Source organism: Pelodiscus sinensis, chromosome 2, assembly GCF_052426305.1.
Source record: "Pelodiscus sinensis isolate ZL-2025 chromosome 2, ASM5242630v1, whole genome shotgun sequence".
Lineage (NCBI taxonomy): Eukaryota > Metazoa > Chordata > Testudines > Trionychidae > Pelodiscus > Pelodiscus sinensis.
Genome location: NC_143053.1, coordinates 242,709,755 through 242,728,723, shown reverse-complemented (window position 1 = coordinate 242,728,723; position 18,969 = coordinate 242,709,755). Strand labels below are relative to the sequence as shown.

The 18,969-nt window shown below is 44.5% G+C and overlaps 1 protein-coding gene across 1 annotated transcript in view; it reads left to right on the top strand.

Annotated features, from left to right (window-relative positions):
- Positions 1-18,969, top strand: part of UBE3C (ubiquitin protein ligase E3C) — a 178,711-nt gene that overhangs the window by 65,822 nt on the left and 93,920 nt on the right. Inside the window, exons 11-13 of the mRNA XM_075922749.2 lie at positions 1,007-1,093; positions 8,966-9,123; positions 9,544-9,776. Coding sequence (XP_075778864.1) covers positions 1,007-1,093; positions 8,966-9,123; positions 9,544-9,776 — 478 coding nt within the window. The remainder of the gene's footprint in view (positions 1-1,006; positions 1,094-8,965; positions 9,124-9,543; positions 9,777-18,969) is intronic.

Sequence of the window (18,969 nt, the reverse complement as noted above, 5' to 3'; positions counted from 1 at the left end):
ATTCACTCAACATCAGCTCCCTGTCATTTTGTGTGAATCATGGAAGACAGATACCGTGCCATGCATGGCAACATGGATGAAGCAGGGAAAGCTATATAATTGATACCACAGGAGTTCTCCTCTGTTTGCTCATCCCCCAGCAAAGCATGACTTGCTGACTCTGTGAGCCCGTGCTGCTATATTCAGCCTCCTCCCCCTGGCACGCTCCTGTTGGAAGGGAAAGTTGTACTGCCCCGGGCTTCCTGGAATCAGCTGCTGGTCAGTTTCAGCAGCGGCTGAATCGGGGATGTCTAGGGAGGAGCAGCTGGGGTGCTGCCTGGTTGGTCCCGTAGCGCCGCCCCTCGGTGCTGCGGGATGAACCCAGCAGCACCCTAGCTGCTCTTGGGGATGCCTGGGGCAGAGCAGCTGGAGTGCTGCCGGGTTGGTCCCACAGCCCCGAGGGATGTTTTGGATGTTCAGCTTCTTATGAATTTCTGGAAGGCAGTGGTTAAAATGATGCTTTCTGCTTATCTACATCCTTTAACCAGCTAAACAGTATGTTTAACTAGTTAACCAGTTAAACAGGGTTTTACATCCCCAGTGTCAACTTGTTTTGCTAATTAAGATAAATTAAGACACAGTGACCTGTCAGTTTGCCACCTCGGGATTATAATGTTACTCATAAAATAACGCCACATTTGAGGCCTGTAATATGTGTGCCCAATTTCTTTGTATTAATGTGGGCCTCAGCAGTGCAATCTAATGCAGATTTTAATGCCGCTCTATGCAGGTGCAGGGGTCTGCCTGTGTACTTCTCATTGCAGTATTTTATCTTATGTCATTATTGCTCTCTTTCCAGTTCAAAATCTTTTTCATGTCCAGGTATAATTAAAACTATCTTAATTTATATTTTTGTACAGCGGTTTGAGGAATGCTTGATTTGAAAGGTATGGTAGTGATATATTGTGGTTTTCTTGTGTGACAACCTTCATTTGCTTCAGTAATATATTTGTTTTTTCTCTTTCAGACTTCTTTACAGTTTAGCATTTAATGCCAGGTTCCTGAGGCATCTTTGGTATTTAATCTCTTCAATGACTACACGAATGATTACAGGGTGTGTATTACATCATTTCTAAAATTGAGTTATTCCATATTTCATGTCTTATGAGCATTAGTGGTACAAATATAATGGTAAAAAAAAATAAACAAAAAAACAAACAATCCTAAAGTTTTTACTTAGAAAAAACTTCATTTGATTGTAGTGTGAGTTTGACTTTGTTTTTGTTTAGAATAAACATTAAAATGGTTTTATTATTTTTAAAATATTGATGATGACATTTGAAGTTTTAATTATTGTGCCAGTTCCCATTAACAAACCCGGAAAGTCCTTTCTAAATCAGAGCTTCTCAACTTTGGAAGCCCCAGGGGCCACGATGATACTCACAGCACATGTCGAAGGCCACAACTTAAGTATGGTTGCATATATATGCAAATATATACAAATAGCTTCTTTCTGATGGACACAAATACAAAGCATTTCCCACAATGCCCTAGCATACCTGGCACCTCCTCCCTGGGGGCTAGAAACGCCAACACCCTGTTCTCATCTGTTCCAGCCAGCCCATCTGCTTGAGTCTTTCAGTGCTCACCTCGCCTGGGAGAAGCCTCACTGTTGTGGAGCATATTCCCAGTGGAGGCCATGTTCAAAGGATCCCACCTTCGGGCTGTATGTTGAGCCCTGCATTAACCGAAACCACGCTGTGGGCCGCGTGTTGAGTAGCCCTGTTCTAAACCAATTGAAGCAGGAATCTAAGAGTTCTGCCCCATATGTTAGCTCTTTTCATCCTGTGGACTGTCAGACTAGTCTAAAGGCCATAAATGCAGGCTAGGGAGGTAGTGAGAAGTAGGTGTGAGGAAAATAGTATGCCCCTGGATCTACCCTCTAACTCCCTTTGTAGATGTACTCCAGTGGCTTTAGGTAAAATGGCAGATGGCTCATTAGTGACCATTGGCCTTCCTGCACACCATTTCCAGAGCCAAAGAAGAGGCATAAGAAGCAGAGTGCTGAAAGGCAGAGATCCTTGGTACCGAAATCTGTTAGTTATGGGGAAAAGAGTAGAGTGTGGTCTGAGCCCAAGCACTACTTTGCTTTGGTATCTCAAACAATGTAAGCATTTCTTAGGGTGTCTAGGCATGTTTTGTTGAGTCTAGAGCTATGTCTGTCACACTGAAGTGTACTGACCATGCCATGGCATTTGCTGCTATCAGGGACTTCCTAACCCCATTGGTTCCGATATTGCTGACAATACAAGAGTTGACACTACTGATGTCGATGGACAAGAGAGAACCGGCAGGATTGCTACAGTGTTGAGTATCATGCCAGCCTCGTGTACCTCTGATCGAGTGCTTTGGTACCATCCAAAGGGAAACCTATGGTGATTCTTCTTCGAGGAGTGTCCCCGTGAATGGCTCAATACCACTCACTGGCCCTGATCAATCCACCCCTCCCAGACAAAGGTCACCGGGGTAGGGGTCGGAAAGAGCAGCTCCTTCCGAGTCGAGCCAAAAGGAACGAGAGAAGAGTAACTTTACTGAAAGGTCCTACTCCTCCTCTGGGAATGAGTCACCATCAAGGAAGCGATCAGCCCAGGTTAACGCTGCAGCTCCACCCCAGGAAAAGGGGTTGGACAAGCAGCGATCTAAAGGGATCGGCAAGGAGAATAGCCAAGATCCCAAGTGCACACACCGCGTGTGAGACAAAGCTCTGACAGGAGCAAAGAGCAGAGCCTCCCTGTCAGCACCAGCAGGCAGAACTGCGCCAACACATGAGGCGTGAAACAAACAGCACTCACACATGGCACCGCTCAAACACATGGTACTGACAGCTCTGTCAGTGTAGCCTCCACTCCCATTAATGCCGCCATTAATGCCTTATGCCTCCTGCCTTCCCATACTGCTTGTCCCACTCCTGATGCCTCAGTTCACAACAGCAGCTGATGGTTCACTCAGTACCGACGGTACCGACCGTACTCCTAACACGCTGCGAGGCACACTCTCAGCCACTCCAGCCAGCTGTGTAGCACCAAGCTTTAATGACGAGGAAGAGGACATATATGAACCACCTAGCTCGCCAAGGTGTTATTCTCATAAGCCTCTGCAACAGACTCAGCAATAGCAGCCACCGCTGGGGATGCCACCACCTGTCATGCCTAACTGGCCATATTGGGACCCTTGGGCTTGCTACAGACAACAACAATCTATTCAAGCGCAATAGCCACCTGTGACACCATGGTCCTAGGCACCAACCATATAGTCCATAGAGCACTACAGCTCGGGCACAGATGAGCAGGATGGAGGTATTACGAGGGAAGAGCACAGTCCACCTTCCTCTCCACCCACGCACACTTTGGCCACATTACCTGATGACATGATAATGCCTCTGCCATCAACAATGGGATGATACTAGTACATTTCAGGAACTTTTCAGGAGAGTGGCCGAAACCCTTGAGATCCCTCTCTCAGATGCTCCACAGATGCAACATAAGCTCAGAAGCATTTAACAAACATCTCTCCATCCAAAACTAGCCATCCCCATGAACGAGGCTCTTATAGATCTGGCTAAAAGTGTATGGAACACCCCAGCCACAATCTCACCAACCTACAAGAGAGCAGATAGAAAATACTATGTAGCTCCCAAAGGAGCAGAATTCCTGTTATCCCATCCAACACCAAATTCTCTGGTGGTAGAAGCGCTCAGTCAAAGAGGAAGACAACAAAATACGTGTAAGCTCTCAATGATAGAGATTGGAAGTGTCTGGATACAATGGGAAAAAAAGCCTATTCATCAGCAAGCCAACAGATCAGAATAGCTAACTACGCTGTATTATTAGCCAAGTATACACACCACATATTTGATCAACTAGCGTCCTTTATTGATCCTGTTCCAGACACAAAGGTGGAACAATTCAAAACAAACATTAAAGAGGGTACATTTATAGCGCGCACAGCTCTACAAGTTGTACTGGACTCGGCGGACACAGCCGCCAGATCTTTAGCCTCAGCTGTGGTGATGAGGAGGGCATCGTGGCTTCAGCTCTCAGACTTTCAGAGAGATGCTCAAACCACTGTAGAGGACCTCCCATTTGAGGGTAGAAAACTATTCATGGAGTCCACAAACACGTCCCTCCACACCCTGAAAGATTCAAGGGCCACACTCAGAATGTTGGGCATCCAGGTAACTGTTATAAGAAGGAGACAAAATAGATCATTCCAACAAAGATACAGACCTTCAGCTTTCAACCAACAGCAGCAACACTTTGATAATAGACATAGACAGCATCAAATTAGATGCAGACAGACGTCTGAACAGTCTTCCAACCAGCAACCATCGACATCCAGACAACAGATTTGAAGTCCTTGTCGAGGGTCTGGCAACCCCAAAATTTCCAAGCCAGGAAGCAGAATCATCTATGCTATTTTGCAACAGACTAGTCGACTTCTCTCCAGCCTAGTCTGCCATCACCACCGACAAGTGGGTGTTAGAAATCATAAAAACTGGCTACTGCTTTCCTGTCATAAGTGTCCCCTCATCCATTCCCCCTGCTCATCCCTTTTCAGGGACCCCTCTCATGAGAACTTACCCTTGTAAGAGGCAGAACGCCTCATAGCCCTAAGGGCTATAGAAGAGGTACCCAAACAACACAGGAGCAAGAATTTCTACTCCCATTATTTCCTTACCACGAAGAATTTGGGGGGCTGGAGACCCATTTTGGATCTCCACAAACTCAATCGGTTTGTCAAATACCAGTGCTTCAAGATGCTTATGCTGGCTACAATTATACCTGCCCTGGAAAAAGGAGCATGGATATCTACTTTCGACATCCAGGATGCCTATTTCCACATATCAATTCATCCATCACACAGGAGATTCCTCTGTTTCACAATAAAGCACAGACGCTTTCAATACAGAGTGCTACTGTTCGGACTGTCAACAGCCTCATGAGAATTCTCAAAACTACTCGCAGTAGTGGCTGCTCACTTACGAAGATACACAGCAAGCAGTCTCGACAACCAGAACCCTCTTCGACAAAGTAAGTCTCCTGTTAAATGTGCCAAAATGCACCTTGTCCCCTACTCAAACCACTATGAATTCATAGGGGCACACCTAGACTGTGTGAAAGCCAGGGCCTACCTACTACACCATAGATGGCTCTAACTCAAGCTCCTGATAGAAACTGCACAGCTAAGCCCATGCACAACAGCATGATCATGCCTACAAATATTGGGACATATGGCAGCAGCAACGTTTGTAGTACCTCATGCTTGATTATGCATGTGACTATTGCAAGCATGGCTACGCACAACTTACCGGCCTCACATTCATCCTTTGAGCAAAAACTTTATTATGCCCAACAAGATAAAAGCCTTCCTTGCATGGTGAACAATACACAACAACGTATGTGTAGAAGTCCCCTTCCGACGGACTCCGCCATCAATAACAATCACTACAGACGCCTCCCTCCTAGGTTGGGGGCCCATCTACATCACAAGCTTGTACAGGGTCAATGGACTGAAGACCAGACCAAGTACCATATAAACCTATTGGAGTTAAGGGCCATAAGGAATGCCTGCATGAACTTTCTTCCTCTCGTTTGAAACAAAACAGTACAAATACTCCCAGACAACATCTCTACGATGTATTACATCAACAGACAGGGAGGAGCACGCTCATATCACTTATGCCAGGAGGCAGTACGCCTCTGGGAATGGTGCATCCCGTGAAACATATACCTGGTAGTATCCTATGTACCAGGCAAAAACAATACATTAGCAGATAATCTAAACAGACAATTCCCACAAAAGCACGAGTGGGAGATAAACCAATCAGTCCTCACTCACCTCTTCAGGAAATGGGGATTCCCAGTGGTGGACCTATTCGCAACACACAACAGTGCTTGCTGCCCACAGTACTGCTCAAGAGCGGGCATAGGTCCCGGCTCTTTGGGGGATGCCTTCAGTATAGAAAGGAACGCACACCTGGCATACACGTTCCCACCTCTTCCACTGATACAGTGAGTGATCCTCAGGACCAAGCAAGACAGGGCCAGAGCAATACTCATAGCGCCCAACTGGCCCAAGCAAATGTGGTACCTGTACCTATGAGCATTTGGTCACCACATTGATTCCCACCAGTCAGGGCTTTGCTGACACAATGAAACAGTTGAATTCCCCATCCAGCCATCCACAAGTTACACCTCCAGGTGTGGATGATTGTTGGTTGAATCCCATGGAAAGGACCTTCCCAGAAGCAGTATAGTTTGTCCTCACAAATATGCAACAAGAAAGACATATGGTCAAAAATGGAAGAGGTTCAGGGCCTGGTGTACAGCTCCCAACAATGAACTGCTCCATATGGGCGTATCACGCATTCTACAATGCTTGTTAGAACTACATAATGTGGGCCTCTCCATGAGTACCATCAGAGTGCACCTTGGTCTGGCATGATTTTAGTTAGCCAGATGTCCACTTCTTATGGTTATGGCCAAGTTTCCTGTGGTTCCATAAAATTTATTTCCAGCCACCTGTCCTGGCTTTCAGTGTTCTGTGCTGTTATTTATCTCTAATGTACTTCTAAATATCTTCTAAGAACCCAGTAAGTAGTGAAAGTGTTGGTAATGCTGTTAGACAAAATTGACCTCCCATGGTTTGGCAAATTCTCTGGTTCAGCACTGGTCAGGTCCTGAGGGTGCCAGACTAGAGAGGTTCAACCCATAGTTACAAAAGTTTAGTAGCTATTTTTTGAAAATTCAAACCACTGCTGAGACTAACATTTTTCTTCTCTAGTTTTATTCATTCTCTTCAGCTACAGCAGAAAAAAATCCTAAATTTCCCAAGGAGTAAATTAAAGAAAGGAAAGAGACATACGCTTGTGAACAGTTGTGAGGAAATGTTTGGCTCTTTACTCTCACTCCAAAAATCTTGTTCTTATCCTTCTCTCCCACTCACCAAATGAGTCCTGAAAAATCTGTTGTGCTTTTGTACCCAGAATGACTGTAATATGTTTGTGTTTACATTGAGAGAACTCCAGTCCCACATTTCAATTAATCTGTGAAACAAAATGTAAGTCAAATATTTTAGCCTTGGGGAGCTATCATTATGGAAAGGCAGAAAGAAAGAGATAAGAGGGAAGAAAATGACACAAAAGGAGAGGGAGAACAGGATGAAAAGCAGGGACCAGAAGTGTTAATACATTGTTTAAAATATTTTGCCGTTCAGCAGTTTGACTTGCTTGGTTTCTTTTTCTTTTTTTTTTTTTCTTCATTTAATTTAATATTTGAATAGCTGGTTACATTTCATTATGATAAATTTAAGTTACTTCCTGTTCTAGAAAGTAAAGTGATAATCTCATCAGTTAGCTTTGACCTCAGAGGTTATTTGCCAGAAACACCTTTGTCTTTGTGCTCTGAGATTCTTCGACCTAAGATGCAGTGATGATTTTTGAGCAGGAAGCACCTTCAAGTTATTTAAGTAACATGTAGAGATGCCACATGGCACTTTCTCGACCTAAATATGCACCCCTGTGTATTTGATAGTTACACATTTATACTCAGTGTTGAAACATTCTGCTTAACAATTAATTACAAACTTATCTTTTCTAATCATTTAATTGCTTTATTTCAGTTTGCATCTGCTTTCAATTGCAGTGTAGTACTTAAATTCTCAATATTTCATTATTCTGTGTACCCAGTCCCTTCTCCAGAGTCATGCTGCATGTTGATGTTTCCTCTGTGCCTATTGTAGAGATGCATTTAATTACCATAAAACATAAGGGAAATAAGGGAAACCTGCTTGTGGGAGTTGCAAGATTCTGCTGGGAGCGGAGGCAGTACTCAAAACCTCTCTCTCACTGGACTTGCAGAGTTCAGAGATCTGCTCTGAGCAGTATGTGAAGGCAGAGCATGCAGGGAATATGACTGAAGCTCCTGTGAGCCAGATCTGATGGCTTGAGAGGCCAAATCCAGCCCATTGGCCATAATTTGCCTGCCCCTGGCCTAGGGTCTCTCATTACAATAAATAATTTTCCACTTTAGATATTCTCACCTTTTTATCAACATCCAATCTGATTGTATTAGCTTTGATGTAACACTCCCATTTCTGTATCCCTTCTATCTGTTTCTTTTTCTTTTACTTACTTCATCTGGTGAAGTGAGTTGCAACTCATGAAAACTTACGCCATAATAAAATTGTTAGTCTTCAAGATGCCACTTGACTCCTTGTTGTTCATAATTTTGTTAGACAATAAAAAACATGCACTCAATAAAAACACATATAGTAGATGTATGCACTATCCTTCTTTTGTTTTATAACTGTAAATGGGTTAACTGCCCACTTCGTCTTAAATTGTCTTACATGTTGACTCCTTATGCTAAACATTCTTTTCTTCCTTGTATGGAGGTTAGATTTACACTATAAACTCACATTGGTCTTAGGGTGTGAAAAACCCGCACCCCTAAATGATGAGTGAGACTAACCTAACTTCCTGTGTAAACAGTGCTATATTGACAGGAAGACATCTGTTGATGTAGCTATCACCCCTTGCTGAGGTGAATTAAAGATCCTAGTGGGAGAAGCTCTCTTTCTTGGCATACTAGTGTCTGCACTGAAGCACAGTGGTTGTGCCACTGCAACATTTTAACTTTAGACTTCTTGTTAGCTGGGAGACTGAGTTCCTTTCCCATATCTGAAGCAAAGAGCTCTGAAAACTTGAAAGCTTGTCTCTATCACCAACAGAAGTTGGTCAGATAAATGATACTACCTCACCCTCTCTGTCAGGTTATTCAAAAGACAAAGAGGGTGAGGTAGTATCATTTATCTGACCAACTTCTGTGCTAGTCAATAATATTTTGATTAAGTTACTGAAACTTAAAGCATTTTTTAAAGTAAATATTTAATCAGTGACTTTGTATTTTGATTTTTATATGTTAAGGTCTCTGGTCCCACTGCTTCAAGTAATATCAAGAGGATCTCCAATGTCTTTAGAAGACTCCAGTCGGATCATTCCACTCTTCTACCTTTTTAGTTCTCTGTTTAGTCATTCACTTATTTCTATACATGATAATGAATTCTTTGGTGATCCCAGAGAAGGTAAGAGCTTCAAACATTCTCTCATTCTCTAATCTAACAGACCTTCTGGTCTTGAAATTCCTTTTGATTTCAGTAGGAATTGTGCATGAGAGAGGACCATGAGGATTGTGTCTGCAGGCTGTTATTTGAACATTAAGTATGTAGTAGAAAAGTTAAGTGAGCATGTCAATATCCATTTCATTGTAATTTAAAGCCATTCACATTTCATTTTAATTGTATTATTACTATTGTAATAATAATACGATAGTTTCATGAATTTTTGCCAACTTTTTAAGTTTTGTAACTTTTGTTTCCTTTGTACAGTTCCTCTTTATTGTGTAACTATTATTGTTTTCACACAGAGTAAAAGAATAATTGTATAAATATAGAAAAATGGATTAGAAATTTTATTTAAAAAATGTAACCTTGTACTTTATGTAGTTGTAGGTCAAAGACAATCATCAATGATGCCTTTTACACTAGAAGAGTTGGTAATATTATCACGCTGCCTTCGAGATGCATGTTTAGGAATTATCAAGTTGGCATATCCAGAAACAAAGCCAGAAGTTCGTGAGGAATATATTGCAGCATTTAGAAGTGTTGGAGTTACAACAAATACAGAAATGCAACAATGTATACAAACAGAACAGAAACGATGGATTCAACTATTTAAGGTATAGGATATCGTTTTTTCAGTTACAGATTAGCAAGGAACACTTTGAGACCTATTTCTACTGACACTTTTACCATAACAGTATTTAGCTGCAATTTGTTTCACAATTTTGTTTCTATTTCTGAGATTATTTTTAGGAAATGTGGAATTTGGAAATAACATTTGCTTTAATGTGAATACTGCATTTAAGAGTACACCGAATAATAGACAGCGTCATTTTGGTGACTGTAAATTACATAATTGTAGCCTTTTTTCTTGTACATGACTTGAGTTTTTCATATTTTAATTGACTTGTGCAGGAATTGGTATAGAATGAATATTAATTGAGACCCAATTCAGCAGGATGTGACTAATTTTAAGCATGTGAAAAGTTCTATTAACACCAGTGGATTTGCTCACATACAAAATGGGAAATGACTGCTGAGGAAGGAGTACTGCGAAAAGGGATCCGTGGGGGGGGGGGGGGGGGGTCATAGTGAGTCACAAGGTAAATATGAATCAGCATTGTAACATTGTTGCAAAAAAGCAAACCTAATTTTGGGATGTATTCCTAGGAATGTTGTACTTGAGTACAAAAAATAATTCTGTTCTACTCCACAATGATTAGACCTCAAGTGGATTATTGCGTCCAGTTTTGAGTACCACATTTCAGGAAAGATGTGGACAAATTGGAGACAATTTTGAGAGTAGCAACAACAAAGATTAAAGATCTAGAAAACGTGACCCAAAACCCCTGAGTTTTAGCCTATAGAAGAGACGACTGAGTGAGTACGTAACAATTTCCAGTACTTAAAAGGTTATTACAAGGTGTGGGGAGACAAACTATTCTCCATAGTTATTGTGGATAGGACAAGAAGCAAGTGAGTTTAAGTTAGACATTAGGTGGACATCCTTTGTCAGGATGGTTAAGCACTGGAATAAATTGCCTAGGGAGGTTGTGAAATCTTCATCACTGGAGATTTTTAAGAGCACATTAGACACACATCTGTCAGGGAATACTCTAGATCAGTGTTTCCCAATTTTATTTGGCTGAGAAACCCTTTTCAGCTTTCCAAAATTTCAAGGAACCCCTAGGTTTGTCAAGCAAAAAAAAAAGGAGGGGGGCGGTGGAGGAGAGAGGGACCCACCAATTCATGACCCAAGACCCCCCCATCTCCTTTCTGTGAGGCCTCATCCGCTCTGTTCCCCTCCTCTCCATCACTTGCTATACCTAGCCCTTATACTTGTCTCAACCTAGTGAGTGAGATGTGGGGTGGGAATGAGGGATTTGGGTGTGGGAAGGGGTGAGAAGTACAAGCTCTGGGAGGGAATTTGGATGCAGGAGAAAGGGCTGTTGACTCAGGGAGGGGGCTCTAGGCTGGGGAGTGTTGGGTTCAGGTGGAAGGTTGGGGTGCTGAGCAAGCCAGGGCTTGTGGATATGAGGGTGCAGGAGTTTGGCTGGATATGTGAGGGACTCAGGGCAATAAGGTTGTGAGTATGATGGGCTCAGGACACAGATTTGTGATGTGTGGATGGTGGAGGAACGTTGTGGCAGAAGACTGAGGATGTGGGGATGCAGGAGTGTGGGGATATCAGAGGCTCAGGACGGGGGTTCCAGTGTATGATAGGCTCAGATTTGGGGTCAGATGGTGCAGGAGTGTTATGATGTTGCAGTGAAATGGGGGTTTGAACCCAACTGGGGGCTTGTTGGCCTGGCTTCATTTTTAAATAAAATATTATGTCAAACTCAAAAGGTTTAGCATTGTCTTTATATGTGAGAGGGGTGAGGAACCTGTTTTGAGTCAAAGGTCACTGACCCACAGAAAAGTCAGTTGGGGCCACACAAGTGACATGCAAAAAACAAAAAAAAGCTCCTCCAAAAACCCCCAAGCCTCACTAATGTGGTCCCAAATGTGCTGGTGGGGGTAGGGGACAGAGTGCTAGTGGGTGCTGGGGACTGGGTGCTGCTGGGTGGAAGGATGCTGGCTCAGGTGGCAGGGTGCTGGGGCAAGGTGCTGGGACAGGCAGGTGGCAGGGTGCTGGGGTCAGGGACATGGTCCTGCTGGGCACAGGGTGACTGGCAGGGTGCTGGGACAAGGAACAGGGTGTTGCTGGGTGCTAGCGTGGATGGTAGGGGGCTGGGGCCAGGGCCAGGGTGGTGCTGAGTCCTGGGGTGTGAGGCATGGTGCTGGGGCCAGGGCGGATGGCAGGGCTGCCAAGGAGCGGGATAGGGATGGGGTGCAGGATCTGGGAGGGAGCTGGGGGGCGGAAGGGGACAAGGTCTGGGTAGGGTGCAGACCAGATAGGTAGGGTGCAGAAGCAGGCTGGATGTAGGGTGTCTGGCTACGAGGGAGGGTGTGAGGAGAAGACTTGGGTAGGAGTTGGACCTCCCTGATCTGGCACCCTCTAAACCTGACTGGTCCCAGATGAGGAATTTTTGGACCAGGGGAGATCGTTTCAGGGCTCCTGGTCCCCCCCTCCTTCCCCACTAGGCTTCTTTGCACCTCTATCCCCTGCAACCGAACTAAGCTGCCCACCCCTGCTGGTTCCCTGCACTTCCCCCAAAACCATCCCTCACAATTGAAGGGAGTGCAGCACCAGTTCCCTGCAGCCCCTCACAGCCCAGCTGAGCTGCCCGTCTGTTCTGTATGCCCTCCCCCATCCACCTCAGCCCAGCTGAGCCCTGCACTGGTTCACTGCATACCTCCCCCACAGCACAGCTGATCCCCCGTTTCCCTGCACCTCCTCCAAGCCCCACAAAACTGCTGAGCCAAGCGCCGATTCCCTGTCTCTCCCTCCCCTTGAGTCTAGCCCCGGTTCCCGGCACCTCCCTCCTTCTGCAGTCAAACTGAGCTCTGAGCACCACACAGACACCCCACCCCACCGCCCAGCCCAGCTCCCCAGACCTCCCCACTCTGCAACCAAGCTGAGCTCAATTTCCCTGCACCTTCCCCCAAACCATGTAGACATGCTGAGCCAGTGCTGATTCCCTGCCCCTGCCTTCCTCCCTCCCCTTCGCTGTGTCTACACTGGCACGATCTTGCGCCAAAGCGGCCGCTCTTGTGCAAAAATTTGCTGCCTGTCTACACTGGCCGTGTGTTCTTGCGCAAGTACACTAACGTTCTCATGTATGAAATCAGGGCTTCTTCCACAAGAACTACGATGCTCCCACTCAGGAATAAGCCCTTTTGAGCAACTATTCTTGCGCAAGAGGCCAGTGTAGATAGGCAACATGAATTGCTTGAGCAAGAAAGCCCTATGGCTAAAATGACCATCGGCACTTTCTTGGACAAGAGAGTGTCCACACTGCCATAGATGCTCTTGTGCAAAAGCACAGCTCGCACATGGCAGAGTGGATGTGTTCTTGCACAAGAAACAACCAGTGTAGACATAGCCTAAGAGTTTCCTCACATGAGCAAAATGAATTTTGTGTTGTGCACCAGTATTGAGTTCATGTGGATTGTTTGGATGTGCCACCCAAATTATTAATAAATATTTTTAAACCTCTACCTTTTCCCTCTGCTGCCATGTCAGCTCCCCTGGTGCCTGCTGTCCCCTGACTCCTCACCCTCCTCTGCTGTCCTGACTCCTGCTCTTGTCACTGTCCTCAGCCCTCCTGCAACCTGCCCCCCTCCACCAGCCATTCTCTCTTCCCTGTGCCCACTTCTCCAGTAGCCTCACTCTGATCATGTGAGCTACCCCTCCTCATCCCCTTTTCTTACACCTCCCTCTACAAACCTGCCCTGCGTCTCTCCTCTGATGGTGGTCCCTCCACTGGGCAGGTGTCTGCCCAGAATCCCCTGGCACCTGCACCTTCTCTTACCCCTGCACCCTTCTGGTGCCTCCCCCTTCCCTCACTTCCCCTGCCCCCTTTGCTCCATTTTTCCCTGATGCCCACCCCTCACCACCCTCTGCTCCCATTCCCCTCATGTCCCTCTGCCCTCTCACATGACTTGCTGCAACCCAGCCTTCTTCGTACCCACCCCTTCTTTCAAGCCTTCTCCCAGCACCTCCCATCACCCCTCTAGCCCCCAATGCTCTTACCCTCTCCCCTCCCAGCATCACCCTGTCCCCCTCCCACTGACACCTCCTCTCCCCTCCTGCCCTTTTCCTCATTGTCTGAGCTTGGCCTCCTGGCAATTGTCTCTCTTCCATCCCTGTCCCTTTGGTGCAGTGATCCCCAACCACTGGAGGTTGCGGGGTGCCGGGGGTGTGGCCGTTCGCCCGCTGGGCGCCAGAAGGCGGGGACACTTGCGCGCCGCGGGGCGGGGGCGGGCCCCCCCATCGCCGCGTGCCTGTGGGCGGCCCCCCCCCCAAGTGCCACGAGCCCGGGGCCGGCAGCCCCCCCCCCCAAGCACCGCGAGCCCGGGGCTGGCGCCCCACCCCCCAAGTGCCACGTGCCACGTGCCCGGGGCCGGCACCCCACCCCCCAGCGCCGTGAGCCCGGGGCCGGCGCCCCCCACCACATGCCCGGGGCCGGCGCCCCCCCCCCCAGAGCACGGGCGGCCAATCTGCAGCGCTCCCGGGGCCGGCGCTCACCTTAGCCTCATTTGCATATTACTCGCGCAAGAAGCCGTGAGTGTAGACATAGCCTAAGATGTGTGGTAGCATAGCTACACAGGTGATTAAACAGCCCCGCTCAGTCAGCTCCATTCACAGAGCCCTGAGCCTCTGACTGGGCAGGGCTGATTAATCTCCTTTGAAGCTGTACTGCCACATGGCTTAGAGGGAACACTGGTCCGAAATGTATGTTTATTCTTAAATAACTGGCAATATGTTCCTAGTCAGCTTTACCCATGGAGACTGAAGGTGTGAATTAAGCGAAGCCGAAAATGTTGGCAGGCAAAAATCTAAGAACATAACTTGCAAAAAAAAAAAAAAAAAAAAGTACTCGACTTGCTATGAAATTTCTGCAGCAAACACATCTAGTCAGCTAAAATTGCTCATTAAAAGAGAGGGAGCAGAAGAAATGCATTTTCCAAATTGAATGCTAGATTTACAGTCCGTTTAATACTGGTGACCTCTCGCACACTAATGTTCAGTTCGAGTCATCAGCTGTCCCTTCAGGTCTTTTATCACTGCTTTTGTCAAGCTATCTATTTAATTGAAAGAAGTTAATTGAATGAAAATGATCAACTAAGCTTATATTAATATTGCTAATGGAACTTTCTTCTTGGCCATGTTTGGAGAGAGATGTCATGCTAGACTTTAGGAAAGGCCCATTAATGCTTGCACTTAACCTGATGGGCTAATTAAGGAATGCTTATTCATTCTACAAGTCTACGATAGCCTCTATTCAGCCCATTCTGCCTGATTTTACAACACATTTCACTTATGAGCATGAGCATTATGAGCATTAGTAGCAGTGAGAGTAACTGATAATGTTTTCATTGCATTGAATACAGTCCTAATGCATCACTGAATTTATAATTTGTGCAGATTGATCTAATATATGTTTGCACAATTTAATTTAATTACTTGTCTTTAAATTACCAAATAAACTTTTAATTTAAAGGTCACAAATTGAGATGCCGGTATTTCTATTTCACTGGGAAAGATAGCATATTGGACATTTTTATGTATGTGGTTTATATATATCTTCCAATATTTCTACTTTTTAGTGTTTCATATTTAATTATTCTTCTTTGCCATCAGAGGTATAGTAACATTATCTTAACAGTTTGTTTTCTTCCAAGCAGCTATTGAATTTGTGTTTTCTCAAACAGGATAATAGTTGTGTGTACAGTACTGTACACGAAAAATTACTCTTTTCTAGGCAGCTACTAGATTCCTGAAAAATTATTGGAAAGTATTTACTTTTCCATTTACTCATGCTTTTATGTCTATTCAGGAAATTATAAATGTAAACCTTAAAAGAATCTTAGTCTCTAACCACATTTCTGAGCAGAACTAATAACTAAACAGCACTTGTATATTCCTGTAGAGATATCTGAGCCATTAGCGAATATCTTCAAAAATAGTGATAGAAATGTAGTCGTGTGAGTCTGGTGTAGCTGAAACAAAATACAGGACTATGTAGCACTTTAAAGACTAACAAGAAGAAGTGGGTCTGGCCCACGAAAGCTCATCATCTAATAAACCATCTTGTTAGTCTTTAAAGTGCTACATAGTCCTGTATTTTGTTTTATCTTCAAAAAGTGATGGAAGACAGGAGAGATTCCAGAAGACTGGAAAGGGAAAATATACTGACAATCTAGAAAAAAAGGGGAATAAGGGCAACCTCAGGAATTAGATCAGTCAGTTTAACTTCAGTACCAAGACAGATAATGGAGCAAATAATTAAGCAATCAATTTGCAAAAATCTGGAAGATAATAAGATAAGTAAAAGTCAGCATGGATTTGTCAGAACAAGTCCTGTCAAACCAACCTAATAGCTTTCTTTGAAAGGGTAACAAGCCTTGTGGATAGATGGGAAGAGATAGATATGGTATATTTTGACTTTAGTAAAGCTTTTGATACTGTCTCGCATGACCTTCTCATAAACAAATTAAGGAAATGCAGCCTAGATGGGGCTACTGTCCAGTGAGTGCATAACTGGTTGGAAAACTGTTCCCAGAGAGTAGTAATCAGTGGTTAACAATCAGTCTCTCTCAGGAAACCATTTCTTGCTATAGTTCTGTTCAGTGCGGTCAGTGATTAGATAATGGCACAGAAAATCTGATTAAGTTTGCAGATGAGAGGTGTTGCAAGTGCTTTGAAGGATAGGATAACGATTCTAAATGATGTGGACAAACTGGAGATATGGTCTGAAGTAAATAAATGAAATTCAATAAAGACATATGCAAAGTACTACACTTAGGAAGGAATAATCAATTGCATACATACAAAATAGGAAATCACTGTGTGGGAAAGAGTATGGCAGAAAGCAACCTGGGGGACATAGTAGATCACAAACTTAATATGAGTCAACTATGAAACACTGTTTTTTAAAAAAGTAGCAAATGTCATTCTGGGATGTTTTAGGAGAAGTATTATAAGCAGCACATGAGAAGTAATTATTTCACTCTACTTGGCACTGATTGGGCCTCAACTGCTTGGGACCTGAGTGGTCCTGAACAATGGAATTTGCCAGATGAGGGGAGGTAAAGGCTTCTTACCTGGCTGTAGGCTCTGCTTCCAGGTGGGGCTGCGCTCCCTGCTGCTGCCTTCAGCCCCACACCGTGCTAGACTTGGCTGGGGCTGTGTCCCCCCAGCATGTCAGCCCCAGACAGGGACCGACCCCGCTGCCTCAAGCCCCGGAAAGGGCTGCACCCTCCCCAACGCACCGCACAGTGCTGGCCCCGGGCTGTGTGCCCAGCTGACACCAGCCCCAGCCGGGACTAAGCTCCCAGCTGGCAGCCCCTGGCCGGGACTACACTCCTGCATCACACCAGCCCTGACTGAGGCTATGCTTCCCATTGCGTCAGCCCCAGTCGGGGCTGCGTTCCCATCTCCTGGAGCCTCTGTCTCCAGCTCTGGCTGGGGCTGTGCTCTCCACCATACTGACCCCGCTGGGGTTGGGTCCAGCCTGGGCTGTGCTTCTGAATCTTGCCTGATGGGGTCTCTAGTGCAACAATATTCATGGTCCTGCTGATCCCTGGATGTTGCTGGACTAAGAGAGTCACAGATTTTAGAAAACAACAAATAGAATGGTAGCACTTTAAAGACTAACAAAACATATAGATGGTATCATGAACTTTCATGAAATTTTAGAAGTTCAACCTATACTAAGTTCTGAGGTCACCATTCAAAAGCTATATTTCCTTACACTTGCTTCTGGTACATTACTAAAAAGAAACTCCAATTTTTTTTATTGGTTTTTAAAAATATAAACAAATTTAAAGGAATTATTTTTGCCTATTATTCTTTTTTACTTTTCAGAATCCAATAAATTTTGTTGGGGTAAATCTAGTCCCAACTAATTTAGTGTAGCCTTCTTTAAATTTCTTTTAAACTGTTTTATTAACACATTCTTTTACTTCCGATCGAAGATTTTTTTCTAGATTTTGTAAGGAAGGGTGTGGGGGGGGGGGGTGGATGGGGAGGCGGCTATTGAAATCTCAGAGCTTTGTTGACTCATCCACCCTGTATTGAATTTTCCAAGGGCAAGGTGATAAAAGTATTCCTGTGTAATCAAACTGTTTTCCTAATTGCATTTCTTTCAGTCTTATTCCAACCTATGGGGCCTTCCTTTATGTACTGGGATCTTAAAAGGTGCTTCATTTAGTATCTAGAGACAAAGCTCTTTGGATGGTCCATTAAGTTCTTTGTTGCTTTTGACACCTGCGCATTAACACTGTGATTCAGCAAGAAATACCCTGAAAGGACTAACTCTGCATCTCTTCTGTTTGTTTTTCAAGTTTTATAATTTTAAGTGGCAAGGTGGATTCCTATTTGTGGTAGCTTTGGTAACTTGCTTTAGGTTAGTTCTTCCGTAAAAGTATAATGCTTCCTTCCACTGATTTAGTACATATATTTGGCCAGGGTTACGGAGTCATTTCTATCTTGTAAATATTTGTACCCAGATTTGGGTTCAGGAGGGATGAGATTAGGAGTGTTTATTTGTAGATACAGTAGGATATTACAGAGATGCTTTTTGACTTGGTATTTCTGACTGGTTATTTTCTGGTTTGGAGGAGCTGCTGATGTGTCCTTTGTATTTTTTTAAACTTTAGAGGTGCCAAGTGCCTAGGATGTGTTTTCTCAGCTTCCTCATTTTGGTATATCTGATTTTTGTGTTTACCTGTACTCTCATCCTCTAGAGCAGTGGTTCTTAACCTTACTGAAGCCTGCACCCCTTTGGTTCTCAAAATATGTTATCGCACCCCTTATTAAAAATCATTGAAGTAGGTCAGTTTTAAACCTAAGATATATCATAAAAATCTGGCATGTCTCTCACCCCCAGAAAGGGCATCTTGCACCCCCAGTGGGTGTGTGCACTCCAGACTAAGAACCACTGCTTTAGAGCTATCTGACAGCCTTACCTTTTTTTAAAATGACTTCTTTTTTGGTCCAATATATATGGATATATGAATATATAAAATATTTTGGTGAGAAGATTGGAGTTACACAATTTCAATATTAAATATAATTGATTTTTTTTCTATATTAGGTCAGTATTTATTTGTGACGAGGTGCAGTTGCAAAAGACCCCGTGGGGGTGCTTACCGGGGTGCTAACAAGGCCACTGCCACTCTCTGAGGCTTCTCACTGCT